Raw genomic sequence first — 27795 nt, forward strand, 5'->3', positions numbered from 1 at the left:
GTTCTCCAAAAAATTCTCACTTCTTTCCCTACATTGTCTGGAATAACATGAGAAGGAGATCTTCTTCCTTACAGTTGGCTGGTGGTAGTGTTATAGTGATCTATGCGTATTTAGTGGCAAATCTGACGAGCGTTGTAGAAAGTTTTGAGCCTCTGATTCAGCTCCCACGTTCTGGCTCATTTAGAAATCGACCCAGATATGAGAGGGTTGTCAATGTCCGTAATTACGGTGCTAAAGGTGATGGTCTGAGTGATGATACTCAGGTACAAACCCAAAGCTTATCGCTGATTTCACCTCCATATTTCTATCTGTGCTTGTGTCCGTGTGTGTTTGAGTGAGAGAGAAGAAGAGAGGCACATCTGCTACACTTTGTTTCTCCTAGTCCTAATGCAGTTAATGGTTTGATTACTTTCTTTGCTTAGCTTAAAATTTTAATGTGTGATTGTCATCTGTATAAACTGGAAAGTTCAATTGATAGTGATATGTCTAACTTTCATACATCACACACACAATACACAATATGTTTGTGAAAGTTTGTAATGTAAGTGATTTGTCAGGGTAATTTAAACGGTACACACCTTTACAAACCGTGATTGTTTGAGTAAGTTCACAGGGAAATAATGCCTCATTGTAAGAAGTTCATATAATATTATTATTTTGTGGGTTGTGGGGGTGGGGGTGGGGGAAGACATTCAAGGCTAATGGGGGAAAAACCATGCTTTTAAATGCTATTGGGTGAGGAAATATCGTAATGATGAGGGAAAGGCTTCATATTTGAAATAGTTTGAACTTTGAAGTTGTTGAAATCCCGAGTATCCTTGGGAATATTGAGTAAATTAGGAAAGTGGGTAAATGTTGAAGATTGTATATTGTTCTGTAGGGAGATTGTTTCCTTGTTTAGAATATTTGATTGTATTATATATTCTAAGATTAGGATGTACAAGATTCAGAATTCAAGAAATACAGAAATTTCATTTTGTTTTCATGGTATCAGAGCTAGGGTTTCTAAACCTTAGTTAGCAATGACCGACGGCGCCGTCAACAGCAAAGGGTTGTGCTCCTTTGAAACTTTTGACAGTGACTCTGAAGCCACCTCCATCGTGGGGTCTCTCGAATTGGGTTCAATGGCGGCATCGCGGTGACTCTGAGAACTCCAATCGCAGCCGGCAAACAAGACTTGCGTCGATTGTTCGCAGAAGAACCCACAAAGGGTGTCAATATTGTACGGTGTCTTCATGTGTCTCAAGTGCTCTGGCACTCGTTGCTCACATCATCTTCGTCCGATCGGTGACAATGGACTCCTGGTTGGAGATCCATCTCAAGAAGATGGAGGATGGCAGCAACAAGCAGCTTAATGTCTTCTACAAGGGCAGCAGTGACCATTTCGTGGATGGCCTCATGAACTTCTTGTCCGACATAGGCGATGACGACAACGATGACGACAAAACCAAAGCGAGTCTACCTTCTTCTATTTCTATCTTGACCAAGATGGACCTCGATGATTGCAACTGTTCATTCCCTGAAGTTGCAAAAGAAGAATTGGAATGGCTTTCGAAAAAAGATGCCTTTTCGAAGCAACGGAGCTGGGTGTCGATTCTTGAAACGAGCAACAGTAACAGTACTGGCAGGATGCATTCAAACTCTCACAGGAAGGTAATAGAGATGAGAAAGCTGAGGCAGAGTGAGGTGGTGGTGGCGAAGTCTTTGGATATGTCCCCACAGGATAAAGCGGTAATAAATGCAAACGATGTTGCAATTAAAAATTATGAAAGGGAGCTTTTCATTGATGGAAAAATGTTGAGGTAGGGCCTACCTAGTTCGGTGGATTAGATCTCGTTTAGTTATTGTACGGGTTCGTCTTCCATAAACATTTTTTTGGGTTCTTTAGCCCAAAGAAGTAATTTTTTGCAAGCCTTGAATATAACCTTTAAATCCAAAACTCCTTGGATTATTGATTGTGGTGCTTCTGACCACATAACCGATGCCTATCATCTTTTCTCTTCATATTCACCCTGTGCTGGAAATTTGAAAGTTAAAATTGCAAGTGGATCACTCTCATCTGTCGCAGGCAAAGGGACTATCCGACTCTCCGACTCCATCACACTAGAGTCTGTTCTTCATGTTCCTATTTTATCCTACAACTTACTTTCCATTAGCCAGTTAACTAAAAACTCTAATTGTTTTGCTAAATTTCTTCCCTCTCATTGTGTTTTTTAGGACCTATCATTGGGGAAGACGATTGGTAGTGCTAAGGAGTATGAGAGACTCTACTACTTTGAAGAGGCTAATGTGAGTGAACAATGTAAAACTGCTATTTGTGATTCTACATCTGTTTTTAGTGATAGTGAAATTTTGTTATGACATTCTAGGATGGGTTATCCAAATTTTCAATATTTAAGACGTTTATTTTATTTCCTTCCCTTTTTTCAAGTAGAACGTCTTCTGAATTTTAGTGTGAGATTTGTGAACTTGCAAAAAATCATCGTAATTCCTTTTCTAAATCCACATACAAACCATCCAGACCCTTTACTATGATTCATAGTGATTTATGGGGGCCCTCACGCTCTCTTAATCGCACGCACACGAGATGGTTTGTTACTTTTATTGATGATCATACTCATATTTGTTGGGTTTACTTGTTGAAAGATAAAACTGAAGTTCGTTCCATTTTCGCTAGTTTCCACTCCATGATTCAAACACAATTCCAAACTCATATTCAAATTCTACGTACTGATAATGGTGCGGAATATTTCAATGATATCTTGGGACATTATCTTCAAGAAAATGGAATTTTTCATCAAAGCTCCTATGTGGATACCCCTCAACAAAATGGGGTTGCTGAACGTAAAAATAGGTGTATTCTTGAAGTAGCTCAGGCATTGATGTTCACTACAAATATGAAAAAATATTTTTGGGGCGATACCATTTTAACAGCTACATATCTCATTAATCGAATGCCTAGTCGAGTTCTTTCTTTTGTAACTCCTCTCCATAAACTCCAGGAATGGTACACTCGGCTCCACTCCAATCTCTCTCTGAAAATCTTTGGATATACTGCATTTGTTCATGTTCATGCTCATAATTGGGATAAATTGGAACCTTGTACCATTAAGTGCGTTTTTATTGGTTACTCTCCTACTCAGAAAGGTTACAAATGTTATGATCCTATCATGAAAAAGTTGTTTGTTAGCCTTGATGTCACGTTCTTTGAAACCACTCCTTACTTCCCAAAGCCCTCTCTTCAGGGGGAGAAATGGAGTGAAGATTGGTTTTTTGATTTCTATGTTGATGAATCTATGCCATACACTGAGTCTACCATTGCATCATTTCCTGAGTCTACCATTGCATCATTTCCTGACCTGTCAAGCACAAAAGATCACTTAACCTCAGGGGGAGATGTAGAAAAGCAAAACAACACAGAAATACTTGTTTACTCAAGAAAGCCAAACACAAAGAATAGGGAGAATCTCATACATGAGGCACCAAGAGTGTTGGAACCGGTGATAGCTCTGAGCAACCATGAGTCCATTCCCAATCCCGATCAGGTAATAGATGGTCATGAGCTCCCTTCTGATAAACCTATACCTGATGACATCAATTTACCCATTGCAGTCAGAAAACAAACCAGGTCATGTACTCAATATCTCTGGTCTAAATACATTTCTTATAAAAGCTTGTCTACAGGATGTCGTGTTTTTACCTCTAACCTTGACAGGACGAAAATTCCAAAGAATATTCAGGAAGCTCTGGAAATTTCTGAATGGAGGGAGGCTGTCATGGAGGAAATGTGGGCCCTGGAGAAAAATGGAACTTGGGACGTTCTGAATTTTCCTAGAGGGCAGAAGCCAGTTGGTTGTAAATGGGTCTTCACAGTGAAATATAAAGTTGATGGGATAGTTGAACGATATAAAGTCAGACTCATTGCAAAAGGATTTACACAGACTTATGGCATTGACTACACAGAGACATTTGCACCAGTGGCAAACTTGAATACGGTTCAGGTCCTCTTGTCCTTGTTAGCTAACTTAGATTGGCCACAACAGCAACTTGACATTAAGAATGCATTTCTAAATGACGAGTTACAAAAAGAAGTTTACATAACGATGCCACCAGGTTTCAGTAAGAAAGGTGAAGAAAACAGAGTATGTAAACTCAAGAAGTCCTTGCATGGACTCAAGCAATCTCTCAGAGCACAAGCAATCTCTCAGAGCATGGTTTGACAGATTTGCAAAAGTAATAAAGAACCAAGGATATCAACAAGGGCAATCAGATCACACTATGTTCTTCCAACAACTGAAAGTGGTAAGAGAACAATTATGATAGTGTATGTTGATGATATAATCCTAACTGGGGATGATACAGTAGAGATGGAAAGATTAAAGAAAGTTCTAGCAATTGAGTTTGAAGTTAAAGACTTGGGACAAATGCGGTATTTCTTGGGAATGGAAGTTGCTATATTAAAAAGGGGTATTAGTGTGTCTCAGCGAAAGTATATCACTGATGTCCTAATCAAAATTGGCATGCTTGGATGCAAACCTAGTGAAACCTTGATTGAAGCAGTAAAGAGGGTCGAAGACTGCAGAATACCAGTTGAAAAGGAGAGGTATCAGAGATTGGTTGGTAAGCTAATCTACCTATCACATACCAGACCCGATATTGCATTTACAGTAAGTGTGGCAAGCCAACACATGTATTCACCAAAATAGACTCACCTAGATGCCGTGTACAAGATCCTCAAGCACCTCAAGGGCTCTCCGGGCAAAGGACTCTTCTTCAAGAAATGTGAAAGCAATGAAGTTGAAATTTTTACAGATGCAGATTGGGCAGGATCAGTGGAAGATAGAAGGTCTATCATGGGATTTTACACCTTCGTGTGGGGAAATTTGGTAACTTGGAGAAGCAAAAAATAGAATGTAGTGGCTCGAAGTAGTGCTGAAGCTGAATTCAGGGCAGTTGCGCAAGGAATATGTGAAGGACTGTGGTTACGGAAACTCTTGGAAGAGCTACAGATTTCGGTGAAATTTCCTATCAAACTCTATTGTGACAACAAAGTGGCCATCAGTATCTCTCTCAATCCAGTTCAATATGACAGGACTAAACATGTGGAAGTGGACCAATATTTTATCAAAGAGAAGGTTGAAGAAGGAACCATCTGTATGACTTATGTACCTACCAAGGAACAAACTACATATATCTTTACTAAAGGGTTAGCATGACAGAACTTTGATGATTTCATTAGCAAGTTGGAGATGATTAATATCTATGATCCAACTTAAGGGGGAGTGGTGAAATCCCGAGTATCCTTGGGAATATTGAGTAAATTAGGAAAGTGGGTAAATGTAGAAGATTGTATATTATTTTGTAGGGAGATTGTTTCCTTGTTTAGAATATTTGTTTATATTATATATTGTAAGATTAGGATGTACATGATTCAGAATTCAAGAAATATAGAAATTTCATTCTATTTTCAAAAGTTGTTAATTGTAGATGATTCTAATATCATTTCATGGAGGTTTAGCCTTGGTTGTATGTTTTTTTTTCTTAATTTATTGCAACTTAGAGATATTTCTAATGGAAATCATGGGAAGCAAGTATAGTTGATGCAAACCCTTGAGTTCAATTAGTCCATTCTTTAAGCCTTGTTTGGTCACTAAGAGCATAGAGGGAAAAGAAAGGAAAATCAGAATATTTTGCCGCATAAAACAGCCTGCCACTTCCGTGAGGTGTGACCTACACATCAACACCAAAGAGCAGCATGTTGTATGGTCCTGCTTGGTGGCCAGTGGTGATGGTGGACTCCTCCAACGCTCAAGTTAATGAGGTGGCGAGAAAAGGAGAAATGGGTTACTATTTTTCATACCATGACTAGGGCTTTTAGATGTGGGTTTGTTAGGGCTTAGAGCCTTCATTATTAGGCATTTAGGCGGTTAGGGAATTTGTTATTTGTAGGTTCCCTACCAATGCCGCATGGCTTCACAAGCTTCCATTAGCATCCAGGTCATAATTACGAGTAACTTATATTGAGCATGTGAGGCACCTGAAATTGTGGTGCGGTTCATGGACCTGACCCAGCTCCTTTAGTTCTTCATTGTGCATGCTTTATATCTCGTTGCTAAGCAGCCCTGCTGCCCCTGTCATGGGCATAGTAGGCTTAGAGCCTTGATTGAGCTACTATGGTGGCAAGTTGGCTTTTATACTGACCTGCCTGGGCACGCATGACCCTTGCTGCTCTAGGCTGGCCTGAACTTGTAGTGTGGCAAGTAGTGCTACAGAGCTGATCTCATCACGTTCAGCAGATCACATGTGCAGAGTGTTATCATCGACTTTCCCTCCAATACCAATAGGAATTATTATTATTTTTCATCCGGAAAGAAAAGGGCAGCTCAGTGCACAAAGCTCCCATGTATGCGGGGCCTGGGGAACGGGCAGACCACAATGTGTCTATAGTACGCAACCTTACCTTACATTTTTGCAAGAGATTGTTTCGATGCCTTGAACCCATGAGCTCCAAGTCACATGGCGACAACTTTACTATTGTGCCTAAGCTCCCCTTCATAAGGGGAAAAAACTTTAAAATAAAATTTGGTTATATTTTTTGTTAAAGCCATAGTTTGAGTCCTGTTGGTATTCCACAAATAAATATTGCCAGCTAACCGAGGACCAGTTGTTTGATAGTAAAGCCTTACTCAATGGTGAAATAGAGAGTAGTAAAAAAAACAAGCTATTCCCGTGTGTGCACGTGAACTACGCACACAACCTACTGAAGGATATTATTATCATCTCCTCTCCTGAGATATAGTACTTTCATGTTTTCAGGCCTTTGAAGATGCTTGGAAAATAGCTTGTTCTTTGCCATTACGGACAAGCATTGTAATTCCATCTGGATACACTTATCTGGTTAGACCAATTGATTTTGCTGGACCTTGTCGATCAAGAGTGACTTTGAGGGTATGCACTTGGTGCTATTAACATCTTAAAATTCCAATTTACTTAATAAATTCATCTTTCTTTTCCTTCCTATGACTTAATTTAATCAAAAAATCCCCTTTGTGTACTGTATTCTAATGGCATTTTAATAGATATGTGGCATTGTCATTGCTCCATCAAATCCTGATGTCTGGGATGGTTTGGATACACAAAAGTGGCTCTATTTCCATGGGGTGAACCGCCTCACTGTAGAAGGGGGAGGAACTATAGATGGAAGGGGACAGGAATGGTGGTCTCAGTCTTGCAAGATCAACAAAACAAATGTATTGCTGTCTTTGCTGCATGAGTCTGTATGTCATTTTTGAGATTTTCTTCACCTGCATATGATATCTAAATCTGGTTTCAACTGCCTTTATTTTTTATTTTTTTTAATTTTCCAGCCATGTCGACATGCTCCAACGGTTAGTGCTGTTTTATTCTTTTAACAGTACAGGTTTTTTTTTTTTTTTCCCTATCTTTTTTTTTGTCTTTCCATCCTACTGTGGTGCTGAAGAGTGTACCCACCTCCTGACAGTTCTATGATGTTACCATCTTCGAGCAATTAAACTGCAGGCCATTACTTTCCATAGGTGCAAGAATCTGAAGTTCAAGAACCTTATGGTGAAGAACAGTCAACAAATGCACATAGGATTCACTAACTGTGTGCGTGTCATTGCATCTTTTCTCAAAGTGTTTGCCCCTCCTTTCAGCCCTAACACTGATGGAATCCACATAAGTGCATCAACTCGTGTTGAAGTAAAGGACAGCATTATTAGAACAGGTTGATTTCACCTCCACCTGCTCTCTCTGCCGCACTTCCTAAAGCTTTTCCTTTCCTTGCATGCTTCATAAGAGTGTAGATGTTGAGTCTTTTAATTGTTTTGGTCATGAACAACTAGAAATTTGATTTTCTAGCTAGTTTTCACTTGTTGTGACAACCTGATGCCACTGCATTTTAATTCATTTTTTTGGATTATTTTGTTGACCAAATTTTAAATGAAGAAAAATTAAAATAAAATTGCCATGCAAAGTTTAAAATTTTAAATAAAATAAAAAGCATTCCCAACATTTCTAAAAGCTTTAAAAAATGAGAAAAATCATCAAAAAAAATAATTGTCGCCATTTTCCACCCTACATACAATATAATTATTCTTGGAGTATCAATTTTTTATTATAATGTATTTTTACATTTTTCATCATTCAAATTATAATTTATTTAATTTAGTTTAAAAGTTTTCCCTATTGTTTCATTTTTTTTTTTATAGAAAAAGAAATTCATTAACAAGAATGAGAAGAATTTACATCCAGTTGGAGGATAAGGGACCTCTTAAAGAAATAATTTTTTAAAAAAATAAAAAAGATTAAAATTATGCTCCCCTCAAGTTCCTTTAAAGATCAGACAAAAGTAAACCTTGAAAAAACCAAATGAATGAACCCAAAAAGACGTAAGGAAAACCACTCTAACCCAAAGGAAGCAAGGGGGATTTGATTTGGCCATTAAAAATTCTTGCCCTCCTTTCCATACAAAGGAGAGCAAAGATAGCACATTTTAAATGATCCTCCCTTTCTTACTTTTCCCAACACCTCTATTACACATTTAGGGAAGGTTCAACTGTCCTTGGGAAAACCACAGCCTAACCAAAGACTGAAAACAATATAAAACCAAAGATGCTTAGCCATCCTATAATTAGGAACAAATGGTTGATAGTTTCACTTGACTCATGACACATGATACATATATTAGGGCTTGTAGCTTTGTGAGGCCTCTTTTTCTACACCAAATCATTATTATTAAGCCAATACAGTACCAAAGTCCACATGAAAGCTTTAGTTTTGAAAGGAATCTTTGCATTCCAGATAGAATTATTCAAAGGGAAAGTGCATGGAGTTGAGGATTTCATAAGACGAGAGTAAAAAGATTTAGTTGAAAAGGAACTAGAGGAAAATTTTTAAGGTTTAATAGTGATACATTAGATTGCTTAATAATTGGATGAATTTTTTTTTTCTGGTGATAGAAGGATAGTATTATAATTAATTGTTACTGATCCGAGGACAGAAATTAACATGCATTTGTTAAGCTTTAATTTGTTCTAATTTTTGGAGTATAACAAAACATGTTGCTAATTTTCAATTTTTTGTTTTTATTTTTTGGTTTATAGTTTTTTCTTTTCATTTTTGTTTTCATAATTTTTTATAGTAATACCTAATGGCTGCTAAGATTTTCACTATTGTCAATTTGTAGTGGACTTGTGTGATCATCATGTGGCATATGCACATGGGCTAGGTAATCAAATCTAGTTGAATTGCACGATTCAAACTTGGATTGTATGATTTTGACAAATATGGCTTAAATATTGAGAGCTAAAATGGGTTACCTTTGATCAGTGGCAAAGGGAAGTTCAATCAAATCACCCCCTTAATGTTTTGGTAAATAATATGTGACACTAGAATGTTAAAATACTCATGTTGTCCCTATATTTTATTGGGTTTGACACCCTTAGCCTCAAAATGTTGTTCCTTTAACCACTATATTTGTATTGGATATGAGTGTTGGAGGTTCTTCATGAATCATTCATAGATGTGCAGTGCTTCCCTCCATATATGTGTGTGTGCATATAAATATATGTATGTATGCATGCATGCATGTATGTGTGTGTGTATATATTTTAATGTGTTAACGGCATAGTTGTTAGAATCTTACAATTTTATGATTTGATTCTTATGATTCGTATCTTTTCTGAATCTAAAATCAACTGAATCGCTGCCGAATCTATCAATTCGTCTTGTGAATCTAGCGAATTGATCTGAATCTTTTGATTCACACGATTCTAGACCTATTGCATCCTGACAAGCCCGACTAGTTTAAAACCCCATTTTTTAAATTGCTTTTTTTTGAAAAGCATAGTTAGTTTCCATTCCTCGTCTATGTAAGTTTTTTGTGCTAAAAAAGAGGAGAAAATAGAACTTTAGGTCTTATGTTGCTTTCACAAAACAGTTCTTCACTCTTGGGGTACGGTGCTTTGTTATTGAGATGAAGGGATAGAACTCGCATCGGTTAAGGTGTTACAATTTGTTATGTTGTTAAAATTCAAAATTCATTTTTTTTAAAAAAAAATTACTTTGTTCATTTATTATCATTTTCAAAGTTAATTATTTTTTTTCTTTTTAATCAAGAAAGAATATGCATGAAATATTTTTTAATTGTTGATAAACTGCAAAAGTTTAGTTTTAAAATTTTTTTTTTTCTCGATTCCTTCCCTTAAACAGCTATATGTTCATTTTTTGATTATATTTCTCGACTCATTCCCTTAGTTTTTATTTGTTCAGGGAAAGCATACACATGAAATGCGATTTTTTTATTGTCAAAATGTAAATGTATTGTTCCATTTTGCTTCTTGTTTATATACATCAGTATATGCATGTCATTTGGAATAAATTTTGGAAAATTGTACTGAATCTTACAATTTGATTTGATTCATGATTCCTAAAATTGAAATTCGGATTCACAATTCAAATCTCGATTTGACAACTATGGTTTACGGTAATCTGCCAAGAGTCCAAGAGTGAATCAAGCACAGAAGAAAGGTGACCTGGCCCATGGTTTCAGCCCAAGATGGATTGAGCTCTGGTTTTGAATTGTGGTTTAGACACATTGTGAAAGAAGATCAAGATCAGGGTAAGTGCAAGGCAAATAGGAGGGTTTTATCCTCATCCATAGCACCTGTCACAGAGCACAAAAGGGGGGATAGGTTAGGCTAGTGAAGGAAAGGAGGACTGTACGGGCAGTAAACCTTTAAGTCTATAAATATGTGAATGTCACGCAAGAAAGGCCTTTTTTGTCAATCTTCATCCACATAGAGACACAAATTTAGCTATTATTATTTAATTCCAGTATAGTTCCATTTTTCTGTATAGTTTTACCAATTATTGCTGTGTCGTAATAAATGAAAAATTGAGAGAATATTGGTATTTTTCTTCCTTGACAAGAGTCCTCCATTTTTGCCTGCCTTTGGTGAGTCTGGCAGTGACGGTCTTGAGGACAGCCTCAAAAAGCTGTACTGAGGACTGCATAAATAGTGTACAAAAAAATATTTAGTACTGCATGTTGTTCTGCAAACACAGATGCAGGTGCACACGTGTGTGCATTCATGTGTACACACACACACAGATATTTGAGAACATTGGATGTGTTTTCAAGTGAGAGAATATTAGAGGATCGGATATGGGTTTTAAAGAATTGAGGTGAATGAAATATTCCTTAACTCTCAAAAAGAAGATTAAAAAGCTGAAATGTAGCTTTGAGTTTTTGTGTTGCCAATCCCTAACAATTGAGGTAGGATATTGTTGGTTGAGTGAAAAAGGTTTTATGTTTAAGTAAAACCCCTTATGACAAATCTGCTCTTCTGTGATGGAAATTCTTGTTGAAAATTCTTTGATTATTCAATTCCTGGTGAGGTGGGAAATTCCCAATCACATTTTCGTATGATCGATTGGGTGCTCAAAGCAATATGTTTTAGGTTGGCTAATAATAGCATCCATCAAACAAAATAGAAGTTAATGCATGATCTCATACACAAAGTTTAAGTTTGGTTCAGTGTGGAATAATAGAGTGGAAATGGAATAGCGAACATATTCCTACATAAAAGCTATTCAATTCCCTCTCTTTCCATTTTTGCAATGCAAACATGGCAAAAATTAAAAAGTAAGTATGTTGTTGAATAATTTGTGAATTAGTAACCCGACTCATATTTCTAGGGAAGAGGCCTAAAGCTTAGTTATTTATTTGACTTTAGGAATAGGCTAACGCTGCGTTTGGAAGCATGGATTTCAGGCCTTGAAATTGGATTTGGGTGGATTTGGACAATTTTCAATACAATTTTATATTACATCTTATCCAAATCCAATACAAGTCCAAATCTAAGGACTCTCCAAACATATGGTAAGAGATTTCAGCTTTCAAAATTAACCATTTTATCACTCTGAAAGCTCTACCATGGTTTCCAAATCTCAACTTTAACTTTTCTGAAAGCCACGTAATGGGTCCAAAACGGTTCCCTTTTGCTGCACAAAAATCATGTATACCTTCTAAAATTGACTACCCCTTTTTGCTACTTTCTTGCAGTTTGCATCTTTAAGTGCTTTGTTGTAGTAGTACCAATGCTTAGTCAAGTAAGGTTGAACACTCAACATATCCACCTGTGTCAGGTGATCTTTTTTTAAATCATGTGATCTTCTTCTTTTGTATTTTATTTTTCCTTTTTTAATGGGATTCTTGTATCATATGATCATTCAACAACTTGAATTTAGGAGACCTTTTGTAGATACCAACTTTAGTCAGTATGAGGGAGTTTAAAGTTCAACTTTGCAATGTTTGATCCTGGCCCTAGGAATGAATCTTTGGAGCTGCAGTTATGACTAGTTTTAAACTTCTTGCCATGAAATATGTAGGGAAAAGTCCTCCCATGCCATTTTTCTTGGGTGGTTTGTAGAATTAAATTTTCTAATGCTAAGATGTTGACTGGCTTGTTTGAAAGTTCAAATGAAATTCCAATGTTCTGTTAAATTGTTGAGAGGAACAGTGTGCGATTGTATCGGGCTAGGATGGCTTTGAAATATTTCAATTTTTCATTGGCCCTTCCATAAAAATTAAGCAAAGCTTTGGGCCTTATGTTTCCTTATATTGTATCATTTTTGAGTTTCTGTTTAGTCTGTGTTTACAATTAATCTCTTCATCAAAGCTATATTTTTACTGAATTTATTGTGAATTATGCCAGGAGATGACTGCATCTCCATTGTCAGCAATTCTTCAGGGATCAAAATCAGAAACATTGTTTGTGGGCCTGGCCATGGTATAAGGTATGAACAACTTTCATGTCATTTATATATAACGGCATTTATCTTCTGTACCCTAAACTTTCTCCCATCTGTGTCCATCAGTATTGGAAGCTTGGGGAAATCGAACTCATGGGCACAGGTGCATGATGTAAGGGTTGATGGCGCATTCCTGTCTAACACACAGAATGGAGTGAGAGTCAAGACATGGCAGGTGATGTTCTCAACTGTGCTCTTTCTCTCTTTCCTTCTCTGCCATGCTTACATCCGTATCTTCCAAAATTAAATTGATAGCTCTATAATTCTCCTATTTTTCTGCTTTTTTTTTTAATGTTATAATCAGGGTGGTCGTGGCTTTGCCTCCAATATTATTTTCCAGAATGTGCGGATGGAAAATGTGTCCAATCCAATAATAATAAATCAATACTACTGCGATTCTGTGCTGCCATGTGCGAACCAGGTATCAATTTCATGTCAAGTTAGCATTCATGAAAATAGATAGAGATGCCACATGTGTGATTGGCCTACTAATGTTGTCTGTGGTTCAATTTATTCTGATAACTTCTTATTGGACAGTTTTCCAGTTCTTCTTGGAGCCGGAGAAATTGATACTGTATGATGTTATATCTTTTTTGTATATGCGTATGTTGTGTGTCTGTTTCTATTTCCTTTTTTTTTTTTTTTGGGGGGGGGGGGGTGAAATGAGTGGAGTTCATCTCACCCTAAATTGAAGTGGCATCTGAGCCTCATTACCCCCTCAAAAAGTAGTAGCAGTTTTTGCTGTAGAGTTTTCTTTGAAATTAAATCGAATCCCAGACATTGAACCAGAGGAAAGGAGAGATGAGAGGTGAAAGAGGTAGGACATAGAGGTACTCTTGTAAGGATTTAACATGGCACACACACTCAATACTTCATGATTCAACTTTGATTAAAAATTATAACATTGCTTCTCTTATATAGGCATTTAGAAACATTAAATAGGAAACTAGTTTTATACAAAATAGGACGTAAATCAACCTAAATTAAAGCATAAACTTCAAAACACTCAACCTACTTCATTCGCAATCAAACTGAAATTGAAATTACAATTACAATAGTTTCCCTTAACATATTTTCATCCAAAATATTTCCCCCAACTGGAGAAACACTTTTTAAATTGGAGGAGGATGATAAATCTTTGACTGGTGGTGGCACTCCCCTCAATAATGAATAAATAATATATCAAATTAGGTTCTTCCACTGGAGGGACAAATACCGGGGGGATGACAAACATGGTGATTTGTGTGCTTTATAACATCTTTCACTGCATGATCATCCTGGTTGGAACTGTCTATATATTAAGAGTTTTAGGACTTCTTCGTTATTCATATCTGTAGGCTTGTGGACACGTTCATCAGTCTTTTTGCTCCCATCACTCTCCAAAAGTGATGGTTGAGAAATCTCTTCAGAAGCAGTGTGATACTTGACACTTCTACCTTGGGATGCAGTTTCAAGAATGACTCAGCTTGTTTGCTGAAGACCAGGACCAATGGAATGGGTGTGGGTGGAATCAAGCGCCAAGGTTGGTTGAATACTTGAAAGTAACATGCGGCAATAGATGGAAACCAACTTGGGATGAGATTACACACCAAGTCCTAGACAGCAAGCCAAAAAAAAAAGGCAATAAGGCCAAAATAGGTTAGAATTGGGATAATTAGGGGGAAAAGGAGGAAATAATGAATTAAATCCTGGTGTGGGGTTTTTTGGGGGGGGGGGGGGGGGGGTTGGTTAAAGTAAGGCATGATATATATATACATATATATATGGTGTGCTTGTGTATGTGTGTGTGTATTGGGATTGTCTTGATTTGTCCTTTGCAGTTTTTTGAGTATGGGCTATGGTCTAAGCTTTGGGCTGGTTAAATTCATGTTGGGTAGTTCGTTTCAGGGTCAGACTACAGTACTCAGTATATATCAGATAATATTGGGCTGAATGTTTGCTACATAAATGGGTCTAATCAAATAGATTTGGGTCATTTGGAAGTTGAAACTATGGGATTTTAGTAAATGAGCTGGTTTGTGGCTCAAAATAAAGGAGTACTGTATGGTTATTGTTGGCCGAGTAGTATGGATAGAGATGAGAAGCTTGGATCAAGTGGAATCACAACATAAAATCATGCTTCTTGATAAGAGGAAGCCTTTGAAAGGTTTTGTGGGTGTTTCCCATTGCAGTTGTTGTTGCATTTGTTGATTCGCAGGTGACACTATTGCAGTTGTGGATGGAAAAAAGTTTCAAATTGGAGCTTTCTGCCAAGTGCCAACCAATGATTTGGGATGTCAAGAGTGGGTGTTGGAAAGTTTCCAAATCTATCCAATCAACTCTCCTTGATTATAGGAGAAATTTCTATAATTATGTAAATATTCTTAGGAGATATTCTAGGATATATTCTTAGGAGATATTTTAGGAGATTTGTTAGCAATTGTCATTCTTTCCTTTTGTTATTCTTTCCTTTATTATTCTTTCCTTTTAGATTATCTGTGTAGTCTATAAGACATTCAGATTGTACCTTATTTTAAAATAATAAGAAATATTATTTTAATTCTTCTCCACTTGATGGTATCAAAGCCTGGTTTTCTTTTCCTTTCGGCAGTTGTAGCCTCTAAAACCTAGGCCTTATTGCCTTAACCCTGTTCAGCCTCCATTATGTCCGAAATTTCCGAAACTTCCACCATGGCCAGACCTGAACCTGTGGTCAACACCAAAACTGAAACCAAAGTAGCCCATACCGAACCCCATTCAGTCCAAATCACAACTATAAGTCTCAATGAGGCCAACTTCTTGAGATGATCTCTGTCAATTCGAATGTATATCTGCGGGAGAGGTAATATTGGGTACCTTACTGGTGAAACCAAGGCCCCTGACAGAGCAGACCCATCATATGCTTATATGGATGCTGGAAATTCCATGATTATGGCTTGGCTTGTGAATGCAATGGATAAAGATATTAGTGCTAATTACGTGTGCTATCCTACTGCAAAAGAACTCTGGGATAATGTTAGTCAGATGTATTCTAACCTTGGAAATTATTCTCAGATTATGAATTGCAGCAAAAAATTGGCAAGACTCAACAAGGGGAAGACAATGTGACTAAGTATTTTAATGTCCTTAAGGGACTATGGCAAGACTTGGATCTATTCAATGATTATGAATGGAAGAGCCCTGATGATTGCAACTACAATAAGAAGATGATGGAAAATGCAAGAATTTTTAAATTCTTGGCTGGACTCAATGATGAGTTTGATGAGGTCAGGGGGAGGATTCTTGGAAGACAACCTCTGCCTCCAATCGGAGGGTTATTTTCTGAAGTGAGACGTGAAGATTGTCATCGGAATGTTATGCTAAAGAAAAAAGGGGCTGATGGAATAGTGGAGAACTCGGCTTTGGTTGCTCCTAATCCTACTGTTTTAGCTGCTGCTAATGCCTCTGCACAGCGGTCATATCCCAATCAAAAATCTCAAGTATGGTGTGACTATTGTAATAAGCCATGTGTTAGGGTGTGACAATGTAATGGGGAAAATGGGGGAGTGAGATATTGCTATAATTGTATTCTTCAGGGATTTAGAATGAATATATGAATATCTGTGTTATCGCTTGTATGGTGATTCTCTTGTGGATGAATAATACAAGTAGTTCTTTTCATTGTGGTGTTCTGTTGCCTTGGATTATGATGTCTCTGATTGTTATAGTCTTATTCGGTGTATAAGAATATATTGTTCATGTGAAATCCTATTGTTCCTTGTTTTCCTTGAGTATTGAGACTCACCTGGTGCTCGTGCTTGCAGGCTTGAACGTGTGAGAGTTGGCTGACTTGTCGAGGGAGAGCTCTCAACGAGTGCCACACGGCCCTTACTTGAGTCCCATTTTGGGGGTCCGTGACAGTTGGTATCAGAGCACAGTGTGTGCGAGCGCCATGCGTGGGATTAGGAGAAATAAGTCAGGAAGAGTGAAGCGCATTGAGGCGCTTGAGACAAAACTTGCAACCCTGGAGACAACGTGCGGTGACCTCCAAGGGTTGGTGGCAACATTGATAAAAGAGAAAGGCGGGTCAACAGAGCTTGAGGCCGCCGAAGAAAACCCTAGAGAAAATCTTTATGGGGTATCAAAAGTCGTAGAGAGACTTGAGGAACTTGAAAAATTCATTCCAAGTGTGAAATCCCTGGAGAAACGGCCAAGAGAGTTTGAGGCCTTCCAGAAGAGTATCGAGCAGTTGGAAGCCTTTGAGAGTAGGCTACAACATATTGAGGGCATATTGCCATCTCTTTCGTCCCAACGGGGAGAGCCAATAGAGCTTGAGGCCTCCTTACGGGAGCTAACGGATAATCTTGATTTCCTTACAGAAGATGTTAAAGTGTCCATTACTGCTTTGAAGGGAGATTTGAAGGAGATGGGCAATGTCCAAAGTGCGGTGGTCCAAGTCCAGAGGGATTTACAAGAGATCACTGCGAAAGTGAATGCAGTGGCACAGTTAGCCCGATGGCCAGTTGCACATCCAAATGAGAGTTCTCGATGGAAGGTACCGGAACCTAAAAGTTTTGGGGGTACACGAGATGCAAAGGAGCTAGACAATTTCTTCTTTGATATGGAACACTACTTCACATGCTCCCGAGTGGATTTAGAAGTGGACCGTGTCAATATGGCAACGGTATACCTGGTTGGGGATGCAAAATTGTGGTGGAGAACTAAATGGAATGATATTCAGCACAATAGATGTGTCATTAACACATGGGAGGGGTTGAAACAGGCGTTGAAGGCCCAATTCTATCCAGAAAATGTGGAGTATATAGCAAAGTGCAAAGTAATGGAATTGCAACAGACGGGCTCGTTAAGGAGTTATGTAAGGGAATACCAAGCCTTGATGTTGGACATTGTAGACATGACTGAATCGGATAAACTGATTCATTTTCTTCGGGGTTTGAAGACATGGCCAAGAAATGAAATACGTCGGCAAGGTGCTGGTGATCTCTCTTCTGCCCTCGCTGCTGTTGAACGGTTGGATGATTTTTCAGATACTTCTGGGAAGCGAAATTTCCCTACATCCGCCAATAATGATTCCCGTCCCAACAAAGTGTACAAGCCCACAAATGGGGGAAGGGATAAGGAGACAAATAGTTCTTGGAAAGATAAAAGAGCGCCCATGAATAGGGAGTGGAGGGGCGGACGAACAGGGGGTGGAGAGCGTCGACCGATCTCTTGTTTTCTTTGCAGTGGACCACATCGAGTGGCGGAGTGCCCCGATCGTAAGGCTTTGAATGCTATGAAGGCCCTTCGAGGGGAAACCGAAACCTCGACAGTAATTCCAGAAGAACAACCAAATATGGTGGGAGCCTTGAGATTTTTGGGGGCATTAGAGCGTCAAGTAATTAACAACAAGTCTCAAGAGAAGGGACTAATGTATGTGGATTTACTTTTGAATGGAAAGAAAATCAGGGCCATGATTGATACAGGGGCCACCCATAATTTCATTGCTGATTCTGAAGCTCAACGGTTAGAATTGCGAGTAGATAAAGATGTGGGCAAGATAAAAGCAGTGAATTCTCCAGCATTAACCACGGTGGGGGTGGTACCTAAAGTGGCATGTCAAATGGGATCATGGTCTGGAACAGTTGATTTCACTGTGGCACCCCTTGACGACTTTGATGTGGTATTGGGGATGGATTTTCTTAAAGTGACACGCTCAATGCCGATCCCAGCTGCGGATTGTCTTGTGATAATGGGAAGTGCACCTTGTGTGGTCCCCGCAGTTTACAACAGTTTCGATGAGAGGAAGTTGCTTTCAGCCCTCCAATTCAAAAAGGGAGTAAAAAGGGGAGAATCTTCTTTCGTGGTTCTACCAATAGTCTCAGAAGATGCAGAAGTAGGGGAATATCCACTTGAGATTAAGGAAGTTTTAGAAGAGTTCAAGGAGGTGATCCCGGAACAACTACCCAGGGTTTTACCACCTCGACGACAGATTGACCACGAAATTGAACTTTTGCCAGGAGTAAAGCCGCCAGCACGTGCCCCTTATTGAATGGCGCCGCCTGAGTTAGCTGAACTTAGAAGGCAACTGAATGATCTTATTGCAGCAGGGTTCATCCGGCCTTCAAAAGCACCTTTTGGGGCCCCAGTGTTATTTCAGAAGAAACAAGATGGTAGTTTGCGCTTGTGTATAGATTATCGGGCTCTTAATAAGGTGACCGTGCGCAACAAGTATCCTATTCCACTGATTGCTGATATTTTTGACCAGTTAAGTACAGCTAGATATTTCACGAAACTGGACTTGAGGTCGGGATATCATCAAGTGCGCATTGTTGAGGGAGATGAACCGAAGACCACTTGTGTCACACGGTATGGAGCATTTGAATTCCTTGTCATGCCTTTTGGGCTAACAAATGCACCCGCTACCTTTTGTTCTCTAATGAATCAGGTTTTTCGGGACTACCTTGATCAATTTGTGGTTGTTTACCTTGATGACATACTGGTTTTCAGCGCATCCTTAGAAGAACATAAAGATCATCTTCGAAAGGTTTTTCAAAAATTCAAAGAAAATCAGTTATATGTAAAAGGGGAGAAGTGTGCTTTCGCTCAAAAGCGTATTAAATTCTTGGGGCATATCATTGAGGAGGGCCAGATTCGGATGGATTCAGTTAAAGTAAAAACTATCAAGGAGTGGCGAGCACCTACATCCGTTAGAGAACTGCGATCTTTCTTGGGTCTAGCCAACTACTACCGAAAGTTTATAGAGGGGTACTCTAGAAGAGTTGTATTGTTAATGAATTTATTGAGGAAGGGGGTACCATGGGGGTGGTCAGAAGAGTGCCAATTAGCATTTGTTGAATTAAAGGAAAAGATTGTAGGAGATCCTGTGCTAATCTTTCCTGATGTGACAAAACCGTTTGAAGTGCAAGTAGATGCCTCAGACTTTGCATTAGGGGGAGTTCTCTTGCAGGAAGGGCATCCAGTTGCTTTTGAAAGTAGAAAATTGTCGGGTGCCGAACGGAACTACACAGCACAAGAAAAGGAGCTTCTCGCAGTGGTACACTGTCTTCGGGTGTGGAGGCACTATCTCTTGGGGTCCAAATTTGTGGTAAAAACCGATAATGTAGCAGTTACTCATTTTTTGTCACAACCTGGACTAACGTCAAAACAAGCCCGTTGGCAGGAGAAGCTAGCTGAATTTGATTTTGCTTTTGAATATAAAGTGGGGAAGACGAATGAAGTGGCTGACGCTTTAAGTAGAAAAACTGAATTGGCAGCATTGAAAATCATCAGTCATCTATCAACTAGTAGGGTGGCGCTACCTTTGAAGAATCTTATCAAGGAACATTTAAGTACAGACCAGCAGGCGCAGTCACTAAGCAAACTAATAGACGAAGGGAAGACACGACAATTTTGGGTAGAAGATGGACTGATAATGACTAAAGGCAGGAGAGTCTATGTGCCTAAGGCTGGAAACTTGAGGAAAACCTTACTGAAAGAGTGTCATGATACGTTGTGGGCTGGTCATCCGGGATGGCGAAGAACTCATGCTTTGATTACACAGGGGTACTATTGGCCAAATATGCAAGATGATGTGATGAGTTATACTAAAACGTGCTTGATCTGTCAACAAGACAAGGTAGAAAGAAAGAAGACCTCAGGTTTATTGGAGCCATTGCTAGTTCCTGCTAGGCCATGGGAGAGTGTCTCTTTGGATTTCATTTCCTCGTTGCCAAAAGTAGAGGAGTTTGACACAATTTTGGTGGTGATTGACCGGTTCTCAAAGTATGCAACTTTCGTACCAGTCTCGAAGCCGTGTTCAGCAGAGAAGACAGCTCAGTTATTCTTCAAGCATGTGGTGAAATATTGGGGTGTTCCAGAAAGCTTAATTAGTGATAGGGATGTTAGATTCACTGGGGGATTTTGGGGTGAACTCTTTCGCTTGATGGGTTCAAACCTTAATCTTTCCACGAGCTATCACCCACAGACAGATGGTCAAACTGAACGTTTTAATGGGATGCTGGAAGAATACTTGCGACATTTTGTTCACTCCAATCAGAAGAATTGGGTTACTTTACTAGACACGGCACAATTCTGTTTTAACTCTATGAAATCTTCTGCAACTAATAAAAGCCCTTTTGAGATTGTGACAGGTCAACAACCGACTCTTCCACACACTCTGGATGGTCCATACAAAGGAAATTGCCCAAAAGCCTACCAATTCACGAAAAATTGGTTGCAAAACATTGAAGTCACCCGAGCTCAGTTAGAAAAAGCATCCAAGCGCATGAAGAAATGGGCTGACAAAGGGAGACGACCACAACAATTTGAAGCTGGAGATCTAGTTCTTGTAAAAGTGCCGCCGGAGACATTTCGCTTTCTTCGTGGCAAGGATAAAAGGCTGTTACGTCGTTACGAAGGTCCAATCAGAGTAATCGAAAAGGTGGGACATGCATCTTATCGGCTTGAGCAACCCGAGTGGATGAAAAGCCACAGACGTCCAGTTCATCCCGTGTTTCATGTAAGCAATTTAAAGCCATTCCACACAGATGAAGCAGATCCGCACCGACAAAAATTACGGAGATCAACAATTTTCAGAAGGCATCCTGTCACCAAAGAAGTCCAGGAGATCATTGCAGACAGAGTCGTCAATCTAGACGGTCGTCAACAACAACAATTTCTGGTTCAGTGGTTAGGACTGGGGGAAGAAGAGAATAGTTGGGAAACAGCAGACAACCTTCAGCATGCTATACAGAAGATTGAAGATTTCAGAAATTCATAGTCAACGACATCTACATCGACATCAGAAGAGTGAGAAAGCCGTCTACAACACATCGACGAGGACGTCGATAAATTGAGTGGGGGAGGATGTTAGGGTGTGACAATATAATGGGGAAAATGGGGGAGTGAGATATTGCTATAATTGTATTCTTCAGGGATTTAGAATGAATATATGAATATCTGTGTTATCGCTTGTATGGTGATTCTCTTGTGGATGAATAATACAAGTAGTTCTTTTCATTGTGGTGTTCTGTTGCCTTGGATTATGATGTCTCTGATTGTTATAGTCTTATTCGGTGTATAAGAATATATTGTTCATGTGAAATCCTATTGTTCCTTGTTTTCCTTGAGTATTGAGACTCACCTGGTGCTCGTGCTTGCAGGCTTGAACGTGTGAGAGTTGGCTGACTTGTCGAGGGAGAGCTCTCAACGAGTGCCACACGGCCCTTACTTGAGTCCCATTTTGGGGGTCCGTGACACCATGCCATACCCGAGATACTTGCTGGAAACTATGTGGAAAACCATCAAATTGGAAGAGCAGCAAACTTGGACTTGGAAACAACCAAGTGATTCCTAGAGCAAATAAAGCCTAGAACAATGTTTTAAGTTGAAAGCAGATGGATCAACTTCTTCAACTGCTGAAATCCAATCCGATATCTGGTACTTCTATTAGTTCTTTGGCCCAAACAAGTGATATGTCGAGTGCCTATTCCAGTTCTTTAGCCTTTGCACCATGGATTATTGATTCAGCTGCATCCGACTAGATGACCAGTATATCTCAATTGTTTCAATCTTATTATCCTTGTCCTGGTAATAAAAAGGTGAGGATTGCAGATGGGAGTCTTTCATCCATTACAGGAGCAGGTTCAGTTAGAATTTCCTGGAAAATAGAATTAAAATTTGTCATTCATGTTCCTAAACTTACTTGTAACCTTCCCTAGAGGTTGCAAGTGGGTGTTTAGTGTTTACAATTAAATGCAAGGCTGATGGCAATATAGAGAGATATAAGGCAAGACTTGTTGCAAAAGGGTTTACATAAACATACGAAATTGACAATCAAGAAACCTTTGCTCTAGTGGCCAAGATAAACTCAATCCGAGTGTTACTCTCCTTAGCTGTACATTCTAACTGGCCCTTACACCAGTTGGATGAAAAGAATGCATTTTCAAAGGGGGATCTAGAGGATGAAGTGGTTATGGAATCACCACCAGGTTTGAAGGTAATCTTGGCAGAGATAAGTTGTGTAAATTGAAAAAAATCATTGTATGGGCTGAAGCAATCCCTGAGAGGTTGGTTTGAACACTTTGGGAAGGCTGTAAAGGGTCATCGTTACAGCCAAGGTCAAGCTGATCACACCATGTTCTATAAGCACTCAAGTGAAGGGAAGGTTGCTATTCTAATTGTCTATGTTGATGATATTATTTTGATAGGTAATGACAGCAAGGAACTTGAGAAATTAAAACAGATGCTTGCCAGTGAATTTGAGATTAAAGAATTGGGTAACTTGAAGCATTTTCTTGGTATGGAATTTGCAAGGTCAAGAAAAGGTATTTTTGTTTCACAAAGAAAATATGTGCTTCACTTGCTAGGAGAAACAAGTTTACTAGGGTGTAAAGCAGCTGAGACACCTATAGAGCTTAATCTTAAACTACAACCTGCCAAACCTGAAGAAGTAACCAATAGAGACCAGTACCAAAGATTGGTTGGAAGGCTACTTTATCTATCACATACACGTCCTAACAGCCTTTGCTATCAGTGTGGTAAGCCAATTCATGCACTCACCAGGGCTTGACCACTTTGATGTAGTTTATAGAATCCTGAGATATTTAAAGGGAACCCCAGGAAAAGGTCTTTTGTTTGAAGACCATAGACATCTACAAGTTGAGGTATACACTGGTGTAGATTGGGCTGGGAGTATAACCGATAGAAGATCAACTTCTGTGCCTTTGTTGGTGGAAATTTGGTTACATGGCAAAGCCAAAAACAAAATGTGGTAGCTAGGAGTAGTGCAGAGGCAGAATTTAGAGTAGTTGCTCATGGAATTTGTGAAGAGTTGTGGATTAAAAAATTATTGGAAGAATTGAAAGTCACTAATCCACTACCTATGAGACTATATTGTGATAACAAATCCGCCATAGCCATTGCTCACAATCCAGTGCTTCATGATAGAACAAAACATGTTGAGGTTGACAAGCATTTTATGAAGGAGAAGCTGGACAGTGAACTGATTTGTTTACCCTATATCTGTACTATTGAACAAGCAGCAGATGTACTTACAAAATGACTACCAAGGAAGCTGGTTATGGAAGACATCTTCAAACCAGCTTGAGGGGAAGTGTTGGAAAGTTTCCAAATTTATCCAGTCAACTCTCCTTGATTATAGGATAAATTTCTGTAATTATGTAAATATTCTTAGGAGGTATTCTATGATATATTCTTAGGAGATATTCTAGGAGATTTGTTAGCAATTGTCATTCTTTCCTTTTGTTATTATTTCCTTTATTATTCTTTCCTTTTAGATTAACCTTGTGGTCTATAAGACATTCAGATTGTACCTTATTTTAAAATAATAAGAAATACTATTTCAATTCTTCTCCACTTCTAGAGTGGGCAACTGCCAACTGTAGACGGAGTATTACCAGATGCTTGCAAAAAGAATCATTAGGTATCTGGCCAACTGCTCAGGGACAGTAAATACCCAAGATGCCAGCAGAAGGCATTTGTCCAACTGTAACCTCCACCGCAGCCTTTAAATGATGTACCAAACACCCACATCCACAGAGCAGCAGTTGAGTCTCAGGAGGACAGCAGCAATGGCAAAAGGATTTGTGATGACTTGCATCTTGTGGCTAAGGAAGCTTTGCCTGCACCGATGAGGTCCTGGAGGCCTGCAGATTGTGGCTGATTGCATGTAAAGCAGAGGATTTAATAATCTGTAGCAGTGAGGTTTTTGCAATGATATTTAAAGGGGAACTCCAGGAAAAGGTCTATTGTTTGAAGACCATAGACATCTACAAGTTGAGGTATACACTGATGCAGAGTGGGCTGGGAGTATAACCGATAAAAGATCAACTTCTGGTTATTGTGCCTTTGTTGGTGGAAATTTGGTTACATGGCAAAGCCAGAAACAAAATGTGGTAGCTAGGAGCAGTGCAGAGGCAAAAATTATTGGAAGAATTGGAAGTCACTAGTCCACTACCTATGAGACTATATTGCGATAACAAATCTGCCATAGTTGTTGCTCACAATCCAGTGCTTCATGATAGAACAAAACATGTTGAGGTCGACAAGCATTTTATGAAGGAGAAGCTGGACAGTGAACTGATTTGTTTACCCTATATCTATACTATTGAACAAGTAGCAGATATACTTACAAAATGACTACCAAAGAAGCAATTTGAAAATTTGATCGACCAGCTGGCTATGGAAGACATATTCAAACCAGCTTGAGGGGAAGTGTTGGAAAGTTTCCAAATTTATTCAGTCGACTCTCCTTGATTATAGGATAAATTTCTGTAATTATGTAAATATTCTTAGGAGATATTCTAGGAGATTTGTTAGCAATTGTCATTCTTTCCTTTTGTTATTCTTCCCTTTTAGATTAACCTTGTAGTCTATAAGACATTCAGATTGTACCTTATTTTAAAATAATAAGAAATACTATTTCAATTCTTCTCCACTTCTAGAGTGGGCAACTGCCAGCTGTAGAAGATGGAGTATTACCAGATGCTTGCAAAAAGAAGCATTAGGTATTTGGCCAACTGCTCAGGATCAGTAAATACCCAAGATGCCAGCAGAAGGCATTTGTCCAACTGTAACCTCCACCGCAGCCTTTAAATGATGTACCAAACACCCAAATCCACAGAGCAGCAGTTGAGTCTCAGGAGGACAGCAGCAATGGCCATAGGATTTGTGATGACTTGCATCTTGTGGCTAAGGAAGCTTTGCCTGCACCAATGAGGTCCTGGAGGCCCGTGGATTGTGGCTGATTGCATGTAACGCGGAGGATTTAATAATCTGCAGCAGTGAGGTCCTGCAATGATGGATTTCCAGCAACAAAGTACTAGCATCTGCAAGGAATTTTTATGGCAACATGTGTGGTGGTTTCCTTTTTTCTGTTTCTTCTTCTTCTCTGTCTCTCTCAGGGCAGAACAGTAGTGGGCCCACAATGAGGGTGATGATTAGACTCGATGAGTTTTGAATCAAAAGATTTGTAGATTCAAAATTAGGGTGACAGCAGAAGAATAGTGGAAGTGGTGGCAAGCACTAGTGATGGAAGCTAAATTTGTTCCAACTTAAAACAAAAGAGGAAACTGAATCAGCCTGAGCCATATCCCTAAAATCCTAAATACTTGTTTTGCATGATCCTCAAGTGAATTAAAATTAATGTGACTATTAAAATTGCAATAATTCCCCCTAAAATGTTAAATATCAATTAAATGCAGAGATGTGGGTTATGGCTCAACAGGCCCTTCTCTGACCTGGATGATGCGGCTATATGGGTCTCACCTTTGTAGCTCATATTCCTTTACATTTATGTTGAAACCCATCCATGGGCTTTGTCTCACATCAACCAAATGTGGAGGAGAAATGTGGTCTATCCTCCTAAAACTTTCCTACAGTCACCAAATTTTTGAATGGCGTGGCTTTGTAGTCCCCCTTTTGAGTCATGTCTTGCTCTGCTTGTGTTTATTTTTCTTGCATAGAAAAATAAATGAAATAAATAAATAAATAATCCATTGCATGCATAGTTTCAATTTCTAGTTATACTATAAATATTACATTATAATACCAGTGTTATTACTCTCTCTTCATTCAGCAATCTATTACCAGTTTATTGTTTCAATCAAACAAACAGTGGCTTACCTCTTGCCATTATATATTTATTTAAGCCATTGTTTTAAAAGGCAAAGGCGTAAGCCAAGGTGTTTTAACCCTTAAGAAGTGAGCTGTAAGCCTCAAGGCATTGGGGTGTAAGCCTTTTGAGAATTTGTTTTTAAGATAAAAATATGTAAATAAATTTGTATATTTTAAAAATAAGGAAAAATTAAGAAAATCAGAAATATTATGTAAGAAAGAAAAATTATATATACTTTGCAAAATACTTGTTGGTTATTCAAAAATTGCTAACTTATATATATGACATGAATCATGACAAGAGATAGCTATACTATTACAAAGGTCAAACTATTTTCATGATCTAAGATAAAACTCAATTATTTTGGAAAGATTGAGGTCCAAGAGTTCTAGAAGTCAACTCATATTATGACATTCCTTTTATACAAACATGTTAAAATTTTATAACCAATTCTTACTTGAGAATCACACACCCAAAATGCATAAGCCTCAACCTGAAAAGGCACAAGAGGTGTGCCTTTGTTAAAATGCGTAAGCCTCAACATGAAATGTGTTAGTCTTTTTGGAATTTGGTATTTTAGATTGTGCCTCGGGGCGTTTTAGGCATGTCGTGCCTTAAGGCCTCAAGGCAAGCCTCGATTGAGCCTTTTAAAGCACTGATTTAAACTTGCAATTAAGTTATTGACATTCTCATGTTCGATACCCTAATGGGTCGCAGACTTCAGCTGTGAAAGTGGAGAACATATCCTTCAAGCACATCAAAGGAACTTCAGCCACCGAGGAAGCTATGAGATTTGCTTGCAGCAATAGCTTCCCGTGTGAAAGGATATTTCTAGAAGATATTATGCTTGTGTCACCCTCCGGGGAAATACCAAAATCTTTCTGTTGGGAAGCTCATGGCTCAACCAAGGGTGTCATATACCCTTCTCCTTGCTTCTCTTGCAGTGGAAGCTTTAGTGAGCAGAAGGCTAGGCCCAGTTTTGTTCTTCACTCTGTTCAAAGATAGGCACTTACAATAACCAATTCAATGGAGCATTTCTAATGCCTTGCCTTGGTGTTGGATTTGAAATCAAATCAGTTGATTACAAATGAGGAATGAGACAATGGGTTGCTGGGAATGTTAGGTTCATTGTAGTGTGAATACAATTTATATATTTTCTTAAACTCTCATATTCTCAATGATTATGAAAGAGAATAGTTCAGATTTAGATTATTTTCTCAAAGGTCTAGAATATGATGTTGAGTTCTTTTTAACGAAGTGGGCGAGTATATCCTATCCTCATCTTCCTCATTGTAAGTCCTTTCGAGGTCAAATTGATGGTATGTAACAATGATATGAAAGCGTGTTTAATTTTTTCTTAA

At 38.7% G+C, this 27795-nt stretch overlaps 2 protein-coding genes across 4 annotated transcripts; both read left to right on the forward strand.

Annotated features, from left to right (window-relative positions):
• Positions 1-27795, forward strand: LOC131157189 (probable polygalacturonase At1g80170). 3 transcript variants are annotated; one of them, XM_058111162.1, is made up of 9 exons: positions 1-263; positions 6817-6948; positions 7080-7250; positions 7368-7388; positions 7540-7747; positions 12741-12822; positions 12904-13012; positions 13142-13258; positions 27152-27795. In XM_058111162.1, exons 1-9 carry the CDS (start codon positions 48-50, stop codon positions 27437-27439), a joined length of 1344 nt encoding a protein of 447 aa, XP_057967145.1. In that variant the 5' UTR covers positions 1-47; the 3' UTR covers positions 27440-27795. The 3 variants fall into 3 exon arrangements, with proteins under 3 accessions (XP_057967145.1, XP_057967144.1, XP_057967147.1); XM_058111161.1 differs by having other exon boundaries at positions 7-263; positions 7080-7277; XM_058111164.1 differs by lacking the exon at positions 27152-27795 and adding an exon at positions 16620-16715 and having other exon boundaries at positions 7-263; positions 7080-7277.
• On the forward strand, positions 258-2289 carry LOC131157190 (uncharacterized). Its single transcript, XM_058111165.1, has one exon. The coding sequence runs from the start codon at positions 1294-1296 to the stop codon at positions 1804-1806; it is 513 nt and encodes a 170-aa protein (XP_057967148.1). The 5' UTR covers positions 258-1293; the 3' UTR covers positions 1807-2289.

The sequence above is a fragment of the Malania oleifera genome, chromosome 6 (genome assembly GCF_029873635.1).
Source record: "Malania oleifera isolate guangnan ecotype guangnan chromosome 6, ASM2987363v1, whole genome shotgun sequence".
NCBI classification, from domain to species: Eukaryota; Viridiplantae; Streptophyta; class Magnoliopsida; order Santalales; family Ximeniaceae; genus Malania; species Malania oleifera.

Excerpts from the sequence above, each read along its gene's own strand:
- LOC131157189 (XM_058111161.1), top strand. The coding sequence starts at position 48 with ATGAGAAGGAGATCTTCTTCCTTACAGTTGGCTGGTGGTAGTGTTATA. Across the intron at positions 264-6,816 it reads GTCTGAGTGATGATACTCAG|GCCTTTGAAGATGCTTGGAA; the intron begins GTACAAACCCAA and ends TCATGTTTTCAG. Across the intron at positions 7,748-12,740 it reads GGACAGCATTATTAGAACAG|GAGATGACTGCATCTCCATT; the intron begins GTTGATTTCACC and ends GAATTATGCCAG.
- LOC131157190 (XM_058111165.1), top strand. The coding sequence starts at position 1,294 with ATGGACTCCTGGTTGGAGATCCATCTCAAGAAGATGGAGGATGGCAGC.